General features: G+C 34.7%; 1 protein-coding gene across 2 annotated transcripts in view; it reads left to right on the plus strand.

Moving 5' to 3' along the window:
* LOC149806961 (DNA excision repair protein ERCC-8-like) overlaps positions 1–20,126 on the plus strand; it is a 28,535-nt gene extending 8,409 nt beyond the window's left edge. For both annotated transcript variants that reach the window (XM_089960156.1, XM_089960157.1), the window contains exons 2-5: positions 489–714; positions 6,840–7,057; positions 8,038–8,132; positions 16,538–20,126. In XM_089960156.1, the coding sequence (XP_089816282.1) occupies positions 489–714; positions 6,840–7,057; positions 8,038–8,132; positions 16,538–17,034 (1,036 nt within the window). In that variant the 3' untranslated portion in view covers positions 17,035–20,126. The remainder of the gene's footprint in view (positions 1–488; positions 715–6,839; positions 7,058–8,037; positions 8,133–16,537) is intronic.
* The last annotated feature ends 2,536 nt before the right edge of the window (positions 20,127–22,662 follow it).

Consider the following 22,662-nt stretch of genomic DNA (forward strand, 5'->3'; position numbering starts at 1 on the left):
TTACACTAAATGCTACTGATAATAACTTTTTTAATAATAATAATTATAATAAATTACTACTATTATTATTGCTATTATTATTATTGCTATTAACAAACAGCTTGTGATGAAATAAAGTACACATTTGATAATGATATACATGCTTAAAATGCCTTTTTTTATTCTGTGGGAAAACATTAAGATATGTATTACAGTGGCCATTATGTTGGAAAATTCTACAACTGAATGTTTATGATTTATTCTAAATTGAAATTATGGTTTTGAATAAAACAGACAAAATGATGGTATAAGTTTGAGGAAACTTCTTTGAGTACTGCTAGAAATGCATTGTGGATTTGTGTCCACTTTCTTTTGTACATCATGGAACTGCAAATTAAAACTTGGTTACCAAGTTTAAATGGAAAGGCTTAATCTTTCCCATTTTAAAATTTTGTCATTGATATTATAAACTACTTTAGGAGTATCTGATGCTTTCATTTTTCTTGCAGCCTACTGGCAGGTGGATCCCGTGGAACTGTAACAATCCATGATCTGTTTAATAATTCTGGGCAGTTCCGGCACATTTGTAAGATTGAGACAAAAGTCGACCGCTTCAATGAATACAGGCATAGGTATAGCATTGAAACAGTCCTTTGGTATCCTGTTGACACAGGCATGTTTCTAACAAGTGGCACAGACAAACTGGTCAAAGTATGGGATACCAATACTCTTAAGGTGAGTTTAACTTATCAGCAAGTAAGTTTTTCTTTAATGTTTATGAAGAAAGAAAGGGATTAAATATCTTGTTTGTCAGTAAATACTTGCACTAGTGCAGGGCTGAAGGAAACCATGCATCCACTAATCCTGACCAGATCAAAATTAGTTGGGCCAAGCAGAACTTTATGCACTTGTCCCAGGACTGAGTTGATGCAGATTCATATCATGAGAATGAATTGGAGTGCATGTGCTACCCTAAAAAGGTGCCGAAGTCAATATCACCTAGTGTTGGTGCGCATCATTTATAAATAACCTTTACCAAATTTTCCTACTTGGGAAACAACCTTTTGTTTTACATGGTTACCTAATGTAAGTTTGATACAAAAATGGGTTAATATTAATAACAAATAATATCATTATGTTGCAGTTTCACACCTAGATTTTGATTCATTAATAGTACCACAATTGCAGCAAAACTTGTTTGTAATTTATGTATCATTTGACAGAAAAAATGCCCTTTCAGTGTCCTATCTCTCATCTGAGCATTTAAGAAACAGATGTCAGAATTGTTTTGATTTATTTATTTATCTGGTCTCTGTTTCTTTAACTTTTTCAATACCTAACTAATAAAGATATATGATAGATTGTTGGAAATGAAAATGATGATGACATTGTTACTGAACAGTTTCACTGTAAGAAAGAATATTATTAAGAATTCGAGAGCTGTGTGTACAACTTAAGTTTCTTGAATTACAGACCATGTCTCAGTATATAGGTTTATCTAAGGACCGATGTATCAGAAAAATATTTTTAAAGTTGATACCCATTTTAGTAACAGGCATGCATGTGGTTCTTTAGTAAAAGCATAAGCAGTGTAGTGAATAAGTGTACTTTGTAGAGTAGAATGATGACAGGGATGAGTAACTGTTGCATCTCACTAATCATAGGAATGAGTGCTTTGGAGGTTTTGTTCTTGAGCCCTGCCATTTATGCATAATCACATACAATCTCTTCCACAATTAATCACAGAAATACTTTCTGTAATTCTAAATTTGCATCCATTGCCATGGGATTTATAAGGCTGTAATGTTTAAATGTGTAAGCTGCTTGATTTAGTTTACTGCTTGTAGACTTGTAAAACAAATCGTTAAACATGTAAATGACGATGCATCTGTCTGTAATTGACACAGGAAATACCTGTTCTAATTATATAATATATTTCCACATCTGGCTGTCATTGACATGGAAAATACTTGTGCCAATTAAATGATCTATTTCCACATCTGGCTGTCATTGACATGGGAAATACTTGTGCCAATTAAATGATCTATTTCCGCATCTGGCTGTCATTGACATGGGAAATACTTGTGCCAATTAAATGATCTATTTCCACATCTGGCTGTCATTGACATGGGAAATACTTGTGCCAATTAAATGATCTATTTCCATATCTTGCTGTCATTGACATGGGAAATACTTGTTCCAATTAAATAATATGTTTCATCATCTCTAATAAGGCGACTCTTAGAAAGCACATTTTTTACCTTTTGAAAAACATGTTCAGTAACAGAAATTTTGACTAGTAACATTTAATTTTAAGGAAAAATCATTTCAAGTTTTTTTAAGCCAGTTTCTTAGTGATCATAGAGCAGCACCAGAATATGCAGTGCATTGTATTGTGTTATCGATTTTTTTCATCAAGTTGATATGTTTAGCTTTACTAAACAATATCACAACTATCATAGCATCATGTAGATATATGTCACATTACTAAACAATATCATTACTATCATAACATAATGCAGATATTTGTTGCATTATTAAAGAATATTTTGAATATCGTAAGGCCCATTTTCTTAACCAAGATATGTCTTTAAGTCTGAAGTTGTAGTAAGAGGATAAAGATCGGCAAGTTTTAGTAAGAGGATAAAGATATATATCACTCAAACAGTGGCAAGTTGTAGTAAGAGGATAAAGATGCACATCAGTCAAACAGTGGCAAGTTGTAGTAAGAGGATAAAGTTGTACAACAGTCAAACAGTGGCAAGTTGTAGTAAGAGGATAAAGTTGTACAAAAGTCAAACAGTGGCAAGTTGTAGTAAGAGGATAAGGTTGTACATCAGTCAAACAGTGGCAAGTTGTAGTAAGAGAATAAAGATGTACATCAGTCAAATAGTGGCAAGTTGTAGTAAGAGGATAAAGTTGTACAACAGTCAAACAGTGGCAAGTTGTAGTAAGAGGATAAAGTTGTACAACAGTCAAACAGTGGCAAGTTGTAATAAGAGGATAAAGATGTACATCAGTCAAACAGTGGCAAGTTGTAGTAAGAGGATAAAGTTGTACAACAGTCAAACAGTGGCAAGTTGTAGTAAGAGGATAAAGATGTACATCAGTCAAACAGTGGCAAGTTGTAGTAAGAGGATAAAGTTGTACAACAGTCAAACAGTGGCAAGTTGTAGTAAGAGGATAAAGTTGTACATCAGTCAAACAGTGGCAAGTTGTAGTAAGAGGATAAAGTTGTACATCAGTCAAACAGTGGCAAGTTGTAGTAAGAGGATAAAGTTGTACATCAGTCAAACAGTGACAAGTTGTAGTAAGAGGATAAAGTTGTACATCAGTCAAACAGTGGCAAGTTCTAGTAAGAGGATAAAGATATATATCAAACAGTGGCAAGTTGTAGTAAGAGGATACAGATATATATCAGTCAAACAGTGGCAAGTTGTAGTATGAGAATAAAGTTGTACAACAGTCAAACAGTGGCAAGTTGTAGTAAGAGGATAAAGATATACATCAGTCAAACAGTGGCAAATTGCAGTAAGAGGATAAAGATACACATCAGTCAAACAGTGGCAAGTTGTAGTAAGAGGATAAAGATATATATCAGTCAAACAGTGGCAAGTTGTAGTAAGAGGATAAAGTTATACAACAGTCAAACAGTGGCAGGTTGTAGTAGAGGATAAAGATATACATCAGTCAAACAGTCACAAATTGTCATAAGAGGATAAAGATGTAGATCAGTCAAACAGTGGCAAGTTGTAGTAAGAGGATACAGATATACATCAGTCAAACAATGGCAAGTTGTAGTAAGAGGATAAAGATATATATAAGTCAAACAGTGGCAAGTTGTAGTAAGAGGATACAGATATGTATCAGTCAAACAGTGGCAAGTTGTATAAGAGAATAAAGTTGTACAACAGTCAAACAGTGGCAAGTTGTAGTAAGAGGATAAAGATGTACATCAGTCAAACAGTGGCAAGTTGTATTAAGAGGATAAAGTTGTACATCAGTCAAACAGTGGCAAGTTGTAGTAAGAGGATAAAGATGTACATCGACAGTCAAACAGTGGCAAGTTGTAGTAAGAGGATAAAGTTGTACATCAGTCAAACAGTGGCAAGTTGTAGTAAGAGGATAAAGTTGTACATCAGTCAAACAGTGGCAAGTTGTAGTAAGAGAATAAAGTTGTACATCAGTCAAACAGTGGCAAGTTGTAGTAAAAGGATAAAGATGTACATCAGTCAAACAGTGGCAAGTTGTAGTAAGAGGATACAGATATATATCAGTCAAACAGTGGCAAGTTCTAGTAAGAGAATAAAGTTATACAGCAGTCAAACAGTGGCAGGTTGTAGTAGAGGATAAAGATATACATCAGTCAAACAGTCACAAATTGTCATAAGAGGATAAAGATGTAGATCAGTCAAACAGTGGCAAGTTGTAGTAAGAGGATACAGATATACATTGGTCAAACAGTGGCAAGTTGTAGTAAGAGAATAAAGTTGTACAACAGTCAAACAGTGGCAAGTTGTAGTAAGAGGATGAAGTTGTACAACAGTCAAACAGTGGCAAGTTGTAGTAAGAGGATAAAGTTGTACATCAGTCAAACAGTGGCAAGTTGTAGTAAGAGGATAAAGATATGCATCAGTCAAACAGTGGTAAGTTGTAGTAATAGGATAAAGATGTACATCAGTCAAACAGTGGCAAGTTGTAGTATGAGGATAAAGATGTACATCAGTCAAACGGTGGCAAGTTGTAGTAAGAGAATAAAGTTGTACAACAGTCAAACAGTGGCAAGTTGTAGTATGAGGATAAAGATGTACATCAGTCAAACAGTGGCAAGTTGTAGTAAGAGGATAAAGATGTACATTAGTCAAACAGTGGCAAGTTGTAGTAAGAGGATAAAGATGTACATCAGTCAAACAGTCACAAGTTCAGACAGCTGCTGCATGCACATTGTCAATGGTTTACATATCAAGAGTTGTTAGTTTTGAATCAGATCAATTAAATAGCATAATTTCTGTTTGATATATCATCTACATGTTTATAAATTAAGGTAAACTTGACAGCCTCAGGAAGGAAGCTACGAATAGGATGGGATTGATCTGGAAGTTCCATAGAAAAACATCAGGACACTATTCCAGGCATATTCATGGCATAGGCCATTGTTAGTTAATAAAAGAACTAATAAATACAGTTAAACTTTCTTAATGTTTGAACACACACACCCTTTCAAATATAGCATTTATTTATTTTTTTCCAGTTTTTTTTCAAAATAAATTTGTATGGCCAGCAGGTAAAAAATAGGGTCAGTTGATAATCCAAACCACACATACTTTTTTAATTGGTCTGCAAAGGAAGTTGTATTTTATTTACGTTATAGTGGAATTTCAAGCACATTCCAGAGCAATGATGTTGAAAACACAGATGTTATACAATGAATTATAATAGTCGGTTAAACAGCATTTAAAAAGAAGCATGCAGTGTGTACTATGAAGCTTACCTGGTCGTAGATATGAGCTGACAGTATCGTACTGAGTCCATTGTACATAAAGATACGATTAAAGATTTATTCAGTATTTATTATAAAACATATCAGGTTGATATTTCAGTGCATTGCTATGTAAAATATATTACAGATAACACATAAACTAAATGAATCAACAGTTACCTAAATATATTTCTGTATTCCTGAATTTCTGATCATTTGACACCAAGCAGTCATTTAAAACAGAAATATGTACAATTATGCACATATGAATACCTGGGCAAATCACTTTGTGGTCATATATTTAGATAACATTACTATTATTAAGTATAGTGGACATACAAGATGTAGCGAATAAAAACATTTTGCCATTACATAATAGTTTATGCATAAAATTTTATTCCAAAACCCAATGCACTTATCAAATGCAGTATAATAACATCAAAAGCGCCTTCCCTTGGTCCAAGAGTATGTCTTGCTTTAACTTTTGGTATTAATAGTTAAATGTTTACCTTTCCAGAGAAGAAACTTCAGTCTTGTGTCTGACTTTTGAACAGTTCACATTTCCATCACATCCCCAGTTAAACAGTGTCCAATATCAGCACCAAGATAGGAATGTTTCTTTTAGTGAGATACCTGAAGAATTATTACGTATAATACTTAAACTATTTAAGTTTTGTTTTGGTTCCAGACAGGATAGATTTTGTTTGGTCTAAATGGAGGAATAATTTGTTGTCAATGAGTTATGAAATAAACAAAACCCAAATTCCATACTTAACCTCTCAATTAAACCCACTGTCTCTGTCCAAAAGAAAATAGCAGATTCTTCAGTCTAAAGCATCAGATTAGTGACAAAGTTCCAGCCATATTATTAACATGAATGAAAAGAGCCATGAACCCAGTATTTATCCTCGATGGAACCCAACATGAAATATTAGCACTGGAAGAAAAAGTATTTCAAACATCTACTGGCTGTCACTTGGTCGAATAAGATTTAAATAATTAGACTGACAGAACTGAGACAATGGCTTTCAAGGTCTGTGTCTGTACAAGTATGCAATGAAGGTGTGAAAAGTTTTCTGTTAAGCCTAGTAAAATCAAAGCGGTGAAATTGCCTTTGTTCAGTTGTAGTTCTAAGATAATTTGTTAAATTAATAAAACAAAGATCCATTGAAAAACCATACAGATAACAAGATTGATACTTGGGACAAAGTTTGTTTCTCTTTGGTTTTGGTGTGATAAGACTGAAGCTAATCATAGATTACGCTTTCTAGTGCATTTTAGACAATATTTACCTGCTTCACTTTTGGCATTTTGTTTGTGCATAGACACTATTTGGACAGATTAGAAGTCATCCAGTAATGAAAGATTAAATTCTTTCCAGACAGCAGGTGAGTATGAGTTCACTGGGATTGTGTATAGCCATCACATGTCTCCAGTGGCAACAACCCACTGTCTTGTGGCTGTTGCCTGCCAAAGCTCTACAATCAGACTGGTAGACCTAAAGTCTGGTTCCGACAGTCATGCTCTCCAGGGACACACCAAACCTGTGGTTTGTGTCAAATGGTCCACACAAAAAGAGTTCTGCCTTGCATCTGGCAGGTAAGTACTTAGTAGTAAATAATGTAAAATTTCAATAGCATGCAATATTTCACAAATTAAGGAAGGAAATTGATCTGTGAAAATACAATTCAATACATATATGCAAAAAAATATGTATTTATGGTCTATTTCTCTCATGGATGCCTTGATAATAATAACAACCATGGCATAAATTAATATAATTATTTTTACAGTTGATGAATAATTGACCTAGTTGTAGATCCCTCCGGTGGCCTAGCGGGAAGTCGTGGGTTCAAACTCTGGCCAAGTCATACCAAAGACTTCTAAAAATGGTACTAACAGCTGCCTCGCTAGGCACTCAACATTAAGAGGTTAGTGTTAGGAATGGTTGGCCTGGTGTCAGGATAATGTGACTGGGCGGGACATCATGCTACATGTCTTCGGCATGATGCCCCAGTGCTAATCATCACTTTAATCTGCCCCACTGCAGACATTGTAGCGATATGACTGAATTTTTTAAAAGCTATGTTAATAATCTAAATCATACACATACACAGACCTAGATGTAAGTAGGTTAATGTAGTACACTCTAATCCACTGCATTGCCTGGAAATCGTTATCAATCTTTATCAGTTTTGTGTGTAATTTGATTTATCAATGATAAAAAGCTGGACTATGATATTGTAAAAAATAATTTACTATAGGTATTTTAAATTATTTTAAATACTAAAGGAAACAAGTGCTACTTTTTTGTGTAATTTTTTTTGCCTTGTGTCTAATTTAATATATTTAATTACATCAAAAAAATGTCCAAGTTTTAAGAGTAAATGTTTATCATTCTGTGACTTTTGATATTAAAAAAGATTAATTTTTACTAGGTGGGTTGATACTCCACAAATTGAGAATTTAGGAACACTACCTTTTGTGGTGACAAAATCCTGATGAGAGTGTGGAAGTTAGAGCCTGCTATGAAGCTTTACTGTTGCTATATTTTACCTGCGTATTGTATCACATTTCAGTGCAGACTCCAAGATCCTCTTTTGGGACATCAGGAGAGCCAAAGGGCCTCTTCTGGTCTTTGACCAGCATAATGGAGAAAATGTTGGGGACCAGGGTAAGTTGTAAAAACTTGTTTATTTAAAGTAGCTCATCCTTGCCAGTTTACTATCAGTAAACTAATTTTATTTAGATTATATCCACACTCATTTTGAAAAACATAGTTTGGAAAATAATGATCTAATTGTTGATTAAATTAACACAAAACCTGGCAGACACCTTAAGTTGATAGAGAGTTTGCTATGAATAAACTTATTTGATTTAGATCATATTTGTTTACATGTTCATTCCAGAAATGGAACATTTGGACCCAGTGACTGATTCCAGGTCGGAATGAGGTCTCATTTAGAGGAGAGAAAAATAATGGGTCATAGATATCCTTATGGGTTTCTTATTTACTTTGTAAAAAAAAAACACAGTATGTTTTATTACCTCAGTCGTTTGTTGAATATGATGGCAAAATAAAGTATTTAATAGCAGGAATACATTACCTGCTATTATTGCATTGCTGTATCTTTTCCTGGCCATAGTCTCCAGTTGAAGGACATTATTTCCTTCCTCTCATTAGTAATTGGAGGTTGAAATGCAATAAAGTATTTATATTGTTAAAAATAGTTTTTGCCCCACCCTTGACTACATTTTACAGTCCAAGGAGCACATATAATAAAGGTTGTATTTTACAGAACTTCCCCTTTAATTGTTACAGATTCAGATGTGTATAGACTTATAGGAAGGTTCATTATGATTGTATGGAAGTTTCTTATTTTTTAAAAATGTGTTATCCTTTTGACCAAGATGCCTAAGTTCTGACAGATGATGCTAAGATTTCTGATAAGGCATGTTTATGTGTGGGCATCTCTGTTTTAGGTTTTAGAACATGTCCTACTGTGGGCATACAAGTCTTACAATGGACATAAAATAAAGAGAGCTTCAAGTAGAAGGATAGTCATGATTGGCAAAAAATTCATGATGAAGTTTTATGACCAGTTATATTGAAGGAAAATGCTTGTTTACCTTCACATTAATACCAGAAATCAATATCAGATACAAAATATATTAAATATGTACCTCTGTTTAGGATGTTTGTAAGTGAAATATGTCAATTACCAACTTGTCATTCATAAAACAGAAATATAATGTTCAATGATGAGATCAAGACAGTCTGTGATTTTATTTGCTAAACTGATTGATTTGAAACATACAAAGACTTAATGGATAATGTTTATATGGCAGATGCTGCCAGAGTAGCTCAGATTATGCTTTTAGTCACTTTATGTAGTAAATAGTTGTGATTGTGTTATGAACTTTCATTTGTATCTGAGAAGTTGCTTTCATTTTCAAGAGATTAGTGTAAAATCTTATTTAAAGGGACATATCTTAATGATACTGATTTTCACAAAACCACCAAGATTTTACAATTACTAGCATACTTACAAACCTACACATTATTGAAGTATAAACAATTTCTTGAAGTAAATTATTATTTGAGTGAATGTCTACTTTAACTATGACAGCTCTTAAATACAATTGCTGGCAGTTAATACTCTTTCAAATGGATTTAAATTTGGATTAAGCTAATACATTTTGTCATTAGAGGAAAATATATTCTTTCAACCCAAGAAAATGTCATTCTCTTTTTTTTAAATTTTTAGTTCACATGATCAAAAGCTAAATGAGTTTATAGTGTAGTCCTGTCTGAAAGGTTCATTTGTGTCCCTGTGTGTGTGTGTGTGTGTGTGAGAGAGATTTTGGATTTTTAATGTCTGCAGTGTGGCAGTTTATAGTGATGTCTAGCACACAGGCATGTAACATCATGTCCCACCAAGTCATATTATTCTGACACCAGGCCAACCAATCCTAACAATAAGCTCTTAATGCTGAGCATCAAGCAAGGCAGGTGTTTAGTACCATTTTTATAAATCATTAGTATGACTCTGTGAACTGCAACCTCCCACTTCCAAGGCTGACACTCTAACCACTAGGCCAATGGAACTTGTCTGAGAGACATCTGTGCATATTAATAAGGTGTTCTTACATGCAATTGACTGAACATGTGAACTCTCTAGAAGTTTCCATTTTGAACAGATTGTGATTAGACTTGGTGCATAAGCATATATCACAGATATATTGGCTGATTTCTGTTATGAGTAACATCTGTACAAATTAATGAATCATTCTTACATTTTATTGGCTGAACACTGTAGATGCATTATTTTTAAAGGTGGCATTTGCCACCCTATAGACATGGCTTAGAGAGCAGGAAGTATTTTCTGCACAGAGGCATGCTTTACCAGAAATATAGCTCAGTTTCCTTAGCATACCCCCCTCTCTCTCTCTCTCTCTCTCTCTGCTTATTTACAATACTTTTGGAACATCAAGAGATTAGTCATTTCACATTGAAACTATGTTTTTTACATACTGCATATCAGCATATGGTATTGTACATGTAATTAATTGCCAGTTTGCCAGTTTAAGGAAAGTAAGGGAAGGTACCTGTGATAACGATTATTGAGGGTCACTGGTTTTGGGTTATGCAAGATACTTTCCCATGCAGAGAGAAAGTTAAGACATGATCATTTGGAATATTTCAGTTAAACAAGTTGTAAAAATTAACAATTAACTGACATTTCAGATTATCAAACATAGTTTTAAATAGATGGAAAATTGACTGAAAATCAAGATTTTGTCAGTCTTTCATTATACAGTCAAACCTGTCTTATCAATCACCTTATATAGCAATCACCTGGTCACAGTGGCCATTCTAACTTCCCCTGGCAAATGTACTATAAAAACACTGTTTGTAATGGTCACCTTTACCTTCTATAATCAGGTGCCTCTGGTGTCCAAACTAAATGGTGGTTTTTTGGTGACTTAAGTGGTCACTGGAGTGTATCTACTGTGGCTGATGGGTCTATGATAAACTAAACTTTTGCTTAAAGAGGAAAACATTGTTTAGACAAAGCAGTACCGTGTGAAATGATGTACTGACATTTCACATCTCACTTGCATTCACCATACTTCAGTCCATTGTCAGTGTAACTCAGAGGTGTCAATAGGTCAAAAGTGAACAAGTTTTGATTGTTAGGATAGAAAGTTAAAGCAGCTTTGGGGGTGGGGGTGGAGTGAGGGTAAAAAGTAGTTTTGTTTTTGCAGCAAAAATCGAAATCTACTTTTGTGCCAGTGTGACAAGTATAGTTTGATATATTCATCTATTTCCCAGTGAATTGTGTATAAAGGCAGGCAGTGGTTCAGTTAAACTGTCTTTTGGTCATGGCAAATTGAGCAATGAGCTAATTCTGACATTTTTTAAAAGTGTGAACAGCTGTTTCTCAGTCTAATTTATACAAACTTGTAAATCAAAGGGTCAGTCATTTGTTTTAGTCATACTTAAGCTGTAGCGAAATCAATGATTTGTCATAGATCACAAAATAAACTTATCAGTGATTATTTTAAGTCACTGATGATATAGTTTATTGGATGGATTAAAGGAAATAGGATACAGTAATCTTGTGGGGAATATGTATTTATATTTCGTGTGAGGTCAGAGTCACCTGGATTTGGGAATTTCACATTTTAGGAACACACTCAGTCTACAATGAGTCCAGAATACAATAAATTGTTACAACTTTGTGCAGACCTCATATCATGAATTGGTGTCTATTGAAACTTGAGTTTGACTCAGAAATGATCTTGCGGGAGACTTCTTAGGTTCAAGTGTCATTGGGTTCAACTCCTTTATTATTCAGGGGAAGAAAACATAACATGTAACAACGTTATGGGTCATTGGCATATATTTGTAATCATATAAAGAAAGAGCAAAAGAAGCAGACCTGAAATTACAAAAATTGAAAATGTTCTAGTCTAGCATAATATAAATCACATGTTGTTCATCTGTCGAGTCGACAAGGACTACTCTAGTCATCCGAGGGTTGGAGGGGCTGGTTCTGTTCTGTGTGTGCGCAGGTGGCTGATGAGGCTAATCCTTGCACTGAATGTTTATTTGCATTAGGGACAAGGTATGAATGGGACATCTCCAGGAGGATTGATGGCAAGTGCATTTCATGCTTGCCTCTTCAGCTCTGCTGCTGCTTTTCTGCTAGCTTTGCACAACTTCAAGCTTTTGTGCATGGAGGAACGCCAAGTGACTCTATCGCTTGCTGTTTGCTCCCAGGAATCAGGGTTTATGTTGAACGCTTTCAATGCAGCTTTCAGATTGTCTTTGAAGCATTTCTTCTGACCTCCGTGGGATCGCTGTCCTTGCTGTAGTTTGCCATAGAAGCCGGTGGTCTGGCATGCGTACAACATGTCCCACCCAGCATAGCTGGGACTGCATCAGGATGGTGTGGATGCTGGGGAGACCTGCTTGAGCGAGTACCTCAGTGTCTGGAACCTTGTGATGCCACTTGATGTTGAGGATTTTCCTGAGACTTGTTTTGTGAAAGTGGCTTAGCTTGGCATGGCATTGGTACACCGTCCATGTTTCACATACGTAAAGTAGTGTGGGGAGCACAACTGCCCTGTAGACCTTTAGTTTGGTCTGGATGCTGATGCCTCTTCTATTCCAGACATTGGCATACAGTCTGCCAAAAGTTGCGCTGGCTCTGGCAATGTGGAGGTTCACCTCGTCATCAGTAGTGACACTTTGTGACAGTGTGCTGTCAAGGTAGGTGAAGTGGTTCACTACATTGAGTTTTTGGCTGTTGATGGTGATGTCGGCCTCAACATAGGGCTTTCCAGAGGCCGGCTGATGCAGGACTTCATTTCATGGTACTGATGGTGACACTGAAGCTTGTGCAGGAGCTAGAGAACTTGTTAACACTGCATTGCAGGTCGGCTTCTGAGCCATCATTGAGGGCGCATTCATCAGCAAATAAGAATTCCCTGATGATGTCTGTCATAACCTTGGTTTTCGCTTGAAGCCTCCTGGGGTTGAACAGTTTTCCATCTGTACATTACCTGATGCCGACTTTAACATCTCTGTCTCTGAAAGCATTAGTCAGCATGGCAGAGAAGAATAGGCTGAACAGTGACAGTGGCAGAACACAACCTTGCTTGATGCCATTGGTTACTGGGAATAGCTCAGTTGTCTCTCAGTTGTCCTGGACTTGTGCCTGCATGCCATCATGGAAATGCTGCACTATGGATATAAATTTTCTTGGGCATCCATACTTGGCCATTACCTTCCACAAACCTCTGCTGCCAGTATCAAAGGTCTTTGTCAAATTGACATAGATGGAGAAAAGGTTGGCATTTTGCTCTTGACATTCCTCTTGTAGCTGCCTTGCAGCAAACACCATGTTGATGGTCCCATGTTTTTTCTGGATACCACCCTGACATTCTGGCAGGAGTCCCTGGTCAAGGTGCATAGTGAGGCGCTTCAGTAGGATTCTGGTGAATATCTTTCCTGCAATTGAGAGCAAGGATATACCCTGGTGGTTGTTGCAGGCCTGGCAGTTCCCTTTGCAATTATACAGGTGGATTATGGAAGCATCTTTGAATTCTTGGGTATCGTCTCTTGCTGCTACATCAGTAAAAACAGCTGGTGGAGCCTTTCTATCAGGGCTTGGATAGAGTCTGAACCAGGGGCTTTGCCACAGGAGAGCAGACGTATCACTTTCTGTGTCTTGAGCAATGTTGGAGGATCATCCAGTGCTTTGTTGATGAATAATTCGGGGAAATGACATGGTTTCATCATTGATGGATGAAGGGCGATTCAGGATTCTTCAGCCCATCATTGAAGAATCTTCTCTTTGTCAGTAATTAGTGTGTTCTCTTGGGTCCATGCAATTTGTTATGAGAAATGAGTAGAACAAATAACACAGACCCAGATCTTCTGGCACATTAAGCTTTAGCAGATCAAGGTCCATGGTGCTCACAGTTGGATCCAACTTCCATGTGCAATATTGTGTTTGAAGCAAAACAATTACGCTAATTAATGAGCTGTTTCAGTTTGTATTTAAGAGAAAATTGATGTTATGATCACTTTACAAGTAGTTCTCAAGCAAGCTGATAGTTACTCTGTGGATAAAATTAGTTTGCTAAATTATTTTCGCAAGGAAGGTAATAACAGTGATTTGGAGAAGGTAAATTTGTTTGAAAATGGAGAGATAAAACGTAAGACGGATACTGAGTGTGCGGTAGCTATTTCTGAGTGTGAACGAGGATTTAGTTCAATGAACTTAATCAAGACTTCTTTAAGGAATTCCTTAAACCAAAAGAGCTTAAAAATGCTAATAAACATTTCTGCAAATGTACCAGAGCTTGAGGACTTTGACCCAGACACAGCTATCAACTGCTGGTGCAGGTGGCAGACACATACATGGACATATTTTCAAGTTCATAAGCAAAAACATATATACATGAACCTGAAGAAGCCAAATGTATAACAACCAATGTTTTTGAAAAATTAAATTCTTTTAAGAAATAATTATGTTGTATATTTTTTCTTCTTCTACGGATTAAGTAAATACGTCTCATCAAATCTTGGCAAGTGATTAATATCTTAATCAGATTAATCAGATCTTAATCATAACTTAATAAGAAACTAATATAAAGCAACTTTTCTGCAGAGCCACTTTTGGGATACAACATTTGTACAATTCTGTGACATTCCCTACTGTTCTTGAGTACAAGAAATTTAATACCAAATGTTACATCAACTAGTGTCCATACATTTTAGCTGGTTTTCTCAGACAGTTTAAGTGTATCAACCCATTTTCAGGCCAGAGATTCCCAGTTGCAGTAAGAGATTGTTAGCTAATAGTCTGATTTTGTAGTATGTGAGGATATACGGAATCCTGAGGTGATTCAGAGCACCATTATTATATTGTGTGCTCAACACGTTAACTAATAGACTGATTTTGTGGTATGTGAGGAAATATGGAATCCTGAGGTGATTTAAAGCACCATTGTTATATTTTCTGCTCAACACATTAACTAATAGACTGACTTTGTGGTATGTGAAGAAATATGGAATACTGAGGTGATTCTGAGCACCATTGTTATATTGTGTGCTCAACACGTTAACTAATAGACTGATTTTATGGTATTTGAGGAAATATGGAATTCTGAGGTGATTCAGAGCACCATTGCTATATTGTGTGCTCAACACGTTAACTAATAGACTGATTTTGTGGTATTTGAGGAAATATGGAATTCTGAGGTGATTCACAGCACCATTGTTATATTGTGTGCTCAGCATGTTAACTAATAGACTGATTTTGTGGTATGTGAGGAACTACAGAATCCTGAGGTGATTCAGAGCACCATTGTTATATTGTTTGCTCAACACGTTAACTAATAGACTGATTTTGTGGTGTGTGAGGAAATATGGAATCCTGAGGTGATTCAGAGCACCATTGTTATATTGTGTGCTCAACACATTAACTAATAGACTGATTTTGTGGTATGTGAGGAAATATGGAATTCTGAGGAGATTCAGAGCACAATTATTATATTGTGATCAACATGGGTCTCTTCAACACCTGTTTGGTCTGATTCTGTGTTTACTGAGGAATGAAATATACATCAGTAGAAGCATCAGTCTCAGAGTCATATTTTGGACACAGACTCTGACTCAATCGTTTTATGCACATATTGCTCACCCATCAGACTTGTATGTTCCTCAGTGACCTGATTTGTACTCATTTGCTTCAAAAAATTGCATCATGTTGGTCTTACTTTATCATCATCTTCATTTGAAACAGACATATACAGGAACATCATATTTGAATGGAGTGTTTGTATTGTACCTTTTCCAAATGCTGCATTATGTAATCTCTGAGCCTATAGACAGTAACTTCACAAAGTTATTTATTTTTTCAGTCACTATTCACTGGGGTTGTTTATGTGCATGGCTTATTCAGCCTTGAAAAATCCTTGAAGAGAGGGGTTGCCTTGAAAGCTTCTTATTTACTAAAAACACATTGAATTTATGTGAAAGAATAAAAAGAGTTTCAACTGAATTAAATATACCACTTTTTACATTTTGAATTTTTCAAATTTATTTTATAAAATAAATTGTTCATGAAGTAAAGTGGGATAAAATTGTGTAGATCAAAAGACACTGGTTATTGCCAAAGGAATAGTGTTCCTTTGCTAATGTTGTGCCTCAACATTATATCTATGCAGTGATAAACATAGCAACATATGGAGAAAGTTTAATTTCCATGAGGTTAAATGGTCATGAAACTAAATTTCCAGAATTTGTTTTTAACCTTAATTTGATATTCCTAATAAAATACTTCATGTATATATTTTCCTAGCAGTTTTGAAGTTTCTTTTCCTTGCGATAAAATTGATGTCCTTAAAAAAGGTCGTAAAAGTCGGTGTTGCTTCAGAACAATTTTTTTCCTCTGTTTATGAATAAATGGTTTTATGATGAATATAACAAAAACTAAAATATCAATTTAAAAACAGTTTTTTGGAGTACATCCTTATATTTTTGTACTTTTTTTTTTACAGGGAAAACATCTCATTTAGGACTTATTAATGGAATGAAGTTCACAGCAGATGGATTGCATCTACTTTCCACAGGAACAGATGACAGAATTCGTCTTTGGAACACCACAACAGGGAAAAACACTCTAGTAAATTACAGGAAAACTAAAAATGACTGGAAAAGGGCAATTGAGCTTGGTATTACCACCAACTGTTCACCAGATCTCATCTTCATACCAAATGTTAGTAGCATTGAGGTTTACAACATGTACAGTGGGGAGCATATTAAAACTTTGAGGGGACATTATGCGCAAGTTAACTGTTGCATTTTTCACCCACATTACCAGGAACTTTACAGTGGAGGAAATGATAGAAACATTGTTGTGTGGATACCAAGTTGTGATTCTTGGGCTTATGATGACCATTTGAAATCCCAAAATGGAGAAAAGGATGATGACAAAAAGCTTGGTTATAAAAGAGTTGGTGCTACAGCTGATGCATGGAGTGATGATGAAAGTTGATATATAATTTGAGTGTGAGGTGTTTTTTCATATGACTATATTGTCTATGTGAGAAAGCTTGGAATATATAATTTATTCGATAGAATATCCACTCAAACCTCAATAAGTGCACATCTGTCTCTTTAAAAAAATGTATAGGGAGTGCACATTTTAATCACATTATGGCTTAAGGAATGGAAGCTGGTGCTTTACATCATGATTTTCAAATAATATATCATCATGTATGCCTGGTGTCCTCTCACTAATTCGAGTGTTAAATCAGTGCTAAAAATGGAGCTTGCATGTGCAATGTATTATCTGTAATGACCATATTGGGAGAGAGAAAATGCTCCCCCAATGACGAGGGTGCATAACATGGAGCTAACTGTTGTTCATATGCCTGAGTGTGATGTTTATGACATAGTTGCTATATGCTTATCACAGTAAGATTAACTTTACCAAATGTACATTAATTTGTTAAGGTCACAGCTTGGCTGTTATATTGAATTTGGTTTACTACTTCATGTACTGAAATTTACTCGTAAATATTGACCAGACTTACATTGAATACTTTCCAAAAGATATTGTGTGTCAAGGCTGTTCCACTAAAAAAAATACATGGGACCCAATGAAGGCACTTTTACAGTGGGGTACTCATCCATAGATGCAATTTAAAATTTCTGGTCATTTTAATATGAACTCTGTCACATCAAAGTACCCTGGCATATATTTTTTAAAAACTGCCTTCCCTGGGTACCATGTATGTTTAAATGGAACAGCCCTCAGATAGTTTTGTGGTTTCAAGTAGTTTGTGGTGTTCGATATTTAGATCAGATAAATAGTCTATTTTCTTTCCTCTGTGGAGTGAACATTTATTTGCTGTTGGTTACTTGCTTATAAGTTGGATCCAACTGTGAGCACCATGGACCTTGATCTGCTAAAGCTTAATTTGCCAGAAGATCTGGGTCTGTGTTATTTGTTCTACTGATTTCTCATAAAAAATTGCATGGACCCAAATCTACTGGAACATTTTGCGATGGCAGATATGGGTCCATGCTGTTTGCAGTTGGACATGACTTGTTAGCAAGTATAGATATGTCTTACCCTTGTAGTAGATATTCACAGGCCAATTTTTGTCAATTACATCTACTCATACAGATGCTCATTTTGAAAGGTAAGCTTTCTAAATGATGTCAGTTACAGCATATGTCAAGGACACTACCAGTTAAACATTATTACCATAAAAGGGACATATTTTTAGTCATTTTCACAGTTTTGAATCATGTAGTCCATTTAAAATGTTACCATGAAGTGAAAAATCAAAGACTGCATTATATGATTTTTCATTCCAGTTTATATTTATTTCATTATTTATTTGTGTGATTGATTTGTCAGTTGTTCATGTTAAATATAAAATATTTGTTTCATGTGTGTGATACATTCATAGTTTGTAAAACAAAGATGTAGTATTTGCCATTTGTATCAGTTGCATTAGGATTTGATTGTTTTATGTGACTGATATGTGTCATTTTTTATAATATGATGCAATAACTGTTTGTGGAATTATTTGAATTAAACATTGATTCCATTATGATGATGGTATCAACTCTTTCTTATGCATGAAATCTTGAAGCCATCACACTATATTCTGACTTTGTGGAGAGGTTTATACACAAATTGTGCTAAGGTTTAGATATATGAGAATATTATTTTTTATTGTCAACATGTTAATAGAAAATAAAGTATCAAACATGTACTGTGAATCATAACATTTCACTGCCATTAAATATTTGCTAATTTAAACAAATTTTAAGCATGTGCTGCCAGTCATCTATCCATCAGCACTTGCTTGTAAACATTCAAGAGGCTTCATTTCTAATCAGATTGTGATAGCATGTGATATACAGGCTGATATTGAAATCTCGGGAGTGACATTATGAGTGATATTCTTGCACATAGATTGGCTGTGCTTGTAACCAACCAAGAGGTCATAGTTTTATGACTCTGTGGTCTTATCCTGTGTCACAGAAAGAAGCAAAGTAAGTTTAGTAAAGACAAGTAATTTATTTAAGTTATAGAGTGAAAATTTAAGGGAAACTTTCAGCATTGTCATTTAAATCCCAAATAATCCTAAATGTCCTATCTCAATTCCCTAAGTATAGAATGTTCTGAATGAATTCACTAGTATTGATTGTACTGATGTATCAAAGTGATATAATCCAAAATGTCTTTTAATGAGTTATAGCACTTTTTAATTACAATGAATCATTTAAATAAATAATTATTCTCAAATTTACTAGAGTCATGCAGGCACAGACCTCAATCACAAACAAAAATTAAGCACACAATAATGATATACATAACATTATTTCCAATCAGATTTTAATATTTTTTGTTTAAATCATCAAGATAGGTTGGATGAAGATTGAGATGTACACATATTAGTTAGATCATCTAGCATCTAACTGAGTGAGTTTACCACACTAGACACTTCTTTTGTAAAAAAATTGTAATCACATGGTATATGGCTTTATGTCATGAGTATCTTGATCAGTTTAATTATGACTGGCATTCTTGCATATTGATCAGGTGATCTTCAAATTAGCTTCACTTATTACCCTTTGAAATGTCACATTGAGAGTTTGATCAAACTTAATCTGTATGCTTAGAATATCAAGATTGTGGACAAGTTTGATCATGGACAAGTTTGATTGTGGACAAGTTCTGTGCATATTGATGAGGCATTTGCATGTGATTCACTGAACTTGTCAGCAGTCAAGAGGATCATTTCTGAAAATTATGTAATTTACCCTAAGGCTTACAAGGCAAATATGTGATGGTGACAGCCTTAATCTTTCACATTACAATTGTGTGAATGAAATATTATGGATTTGAATTGACGTGGGCATGAGAGTGTTTCTTTTTTGTATTTAAATTGTTTTTGGGGGTTTTTTCCCTTTAAAACATGTCAGAAATTGTCTGATTTTTTAGAAAATGGCGTGCTAGTAAGAGGAATTAGTTGGGTTCAGAGCTGTTTTTGTTTTGCAAGTTATTCTAACATCTTACATTGTTTGGAATTTTTAATACTCAGAGACATTAAATAGTTTATACAACTGTTTTCCTTGGATTTTTATTTGCATCTGGATTGATGATTTGTAGTGGAATGCATATTGTTGTTGTTGTTGTTATAGGGTTTAATGCCATTTTTCAGCACATGATAGGCTATACATGGTGGCCAGTATTAATGGTGGAGGAAGAACCCAGGAAACCCCCCGGAAAGAACCACTGACCCACGAGAAACTACTGGCAGGAATGCATATTGACTTTATTTATCTTTGATTAAGCCCATGCTTTATTTAAATGTTTGCAAATATTTATTAAGGGTATCTGTTAAATTTAGACCAGCTCCAGTGATTTTCAAAAAATGTATGGCTGCAATAACTAACCTGTAGTGATTACTACTTACACGTTTGGTCATCACAGTATTCAGTTTTAACAGTTAAGGATTTTCAGTTGATTTTAAATAAAGTATTTTTCAACATTACAAAAATGAAAGGGAGGAAGGGACAAAAATGTAGGGTTTTAAATAAATTATTACATGTATCAAAAAATCTCGGTTTAATTCAGAATATAACAGGTACTCAAAACAAAAAGAATAATTTTAATAAAGTAATGCTGATATTTACTGAAATCAAAGCTTTGGTAATTAATGCAATTGCAGTAAGTGTTGAATTGGAATTTGATTATCACCTGTTATAAAACCTCTTCAAAATGTTCCTTAAAACATCAGTTTGAAACTTGCATGACAGTTGCCTTACAAGTAATCAGATAAAAGGAAAAGCAATGTCCTTTCTTTGGATTTATTTTGCAAATATTTTAGCATTACATACAGTTGTTACATTTTTATGATTTTGGAAATCTTGTTGTTCATCCGTCCATTTGGTACAAATGTCATTTCTGTTTTAGTTGTCCTCCATTTAGAGTTACCAAACTTTGTGGATGGCTTGCACATGGGGTAAAGAAGAACCCTGTTTATTTTGGGGCCAAAGGTTTAGGTCAGAGCTTGAAAAGAAAAATAATGGTTTCTGCACAGTTACTAGAGTCCTTCATTATCCATAGTTACCAAATTTTGAAGACAGCATGCAAATGGGTTAAGGAAAAACTCTATTTTGGGGTGCAAAGGTCAAGGTAAATTTTTTCTTCACAATAACATTTGTTGCTAACATCAGATCTGGACCAAACTTTGGATGGATGCAATGTGAAAGAATCCTATTGTTTTGTGGTTCAAAGGTCAAGGTCATTGTGGCTGCAAGAATGGATTTTTCAGAATAATTTTTGTGCAAGAGTAAGTTTTTTGATCAAACTATTTTGGATGGCTTGCATTTTGGATAATAAAGAAACCTTTAGATTCTGGGGTTATAGTTCTTGCTCATGGTAAGTGAAATAAGGAATCAATAGTTTTTTGGACTTTGAATTTAGAGTGTTAAATGCCTACATAGGGGTGGGGTGGAGATGTAATGTGACTTTTTATGGTACTCTGTTTGTGTTTAGTTTAGGTTTGAGGGATGCATCTTGATGGCTTCTACACAGTTATCACAAATTCCAAATATTCAAAGCAAAAAGGGTCAGAAATCACATCAAGATTAAAGCTTGATGGCAAGTAAAAGGTGCGATAACAGTAGATATTTTTGAAACTTTACAAAAAGAAATTAGTGTGAAAAACTTGTTTTACAGCTAATAATGAATTGCTCCAAAAATGCATAAATAATACTCAAATTTATATAAGGATACTTGGATGGATGACACTCCTTTTGTAACTAATTTACAAGACTCTGAAGAAGAATCCACTGCAAGGATGAACTTATGATAAATGTTTGATAGTATTACAAAAATGAAAAATGGAACAAGTCCTTGATTATAGTGTAGCCTACTACAGACAATAAAGTTGCATCATTGGCTGTTGCAAACCTCATTAAATGACAAAACTGATTTCTATCAGACAGGCATATTGGTTATTGTACAAGACTTGCAAGACTTGTGACATCTGGCACTAAGCAGGAGGGATGACATTTTGAAAAAGTATTTTATTCTGCAAGTTGGTTAAATACAAAGCTTTGAAATGCTTAACTTGAGAGATTTATTTAAACACTGGAGTAAAAGCCAATACCTGAGGATCTTCAAAAAGGAATTATGCTGATGATTGAACTCTCTCATTATATAATAAACCCACTTCATTGGAAAGTGATCTTCATCTCCCAAATACATTTTAGTTTGAAAGTAAATTTGGATAAAACACAAACATTTTGGTCTGGAAGTTAGTTTGAGTGCTACCAGAAAGAAGTTTGTACTGCTATAATATTTTCTTTGATCAGAGGTAAGCGTGTAAACTATTGTATATATTGAAATGAAAGATAATGGCATACAAAACCCACTGAATATATGCTCTTTGTACCATCATTTATATGTAAGTAAAGTTATCTTCATTAAATCCTATTAACGTTTTACCTAATCCACCAAAATGTTTTATTCAAAAGGTTGAAAAAAATTGTTAGCTCTACTGGTTATAGATTTAAAGAACTTGTGTGTTTCATCTGGCATCCATGAGCATAATTTTGTTACTACTTCTCCAAAACTGGGGCCCCGAGTTGC

Source organism: Sinohyriopsis cumingii, chromosome 1 (genome assembly GCF_028554795.1).
Source record: "Sinohyriopsis cumingii isolate HCF-2022 chromosome 1, ASM2855479v2, whole genome shotgun sequence".
In the NCBI taxonomy this organism is placed as follows: Eukaryota; Metazoa; Mollusca; class Bivalvia; order Unionida; family Unionidae; genus Sinohyriopsis; species Sinohyriopsis cumingii.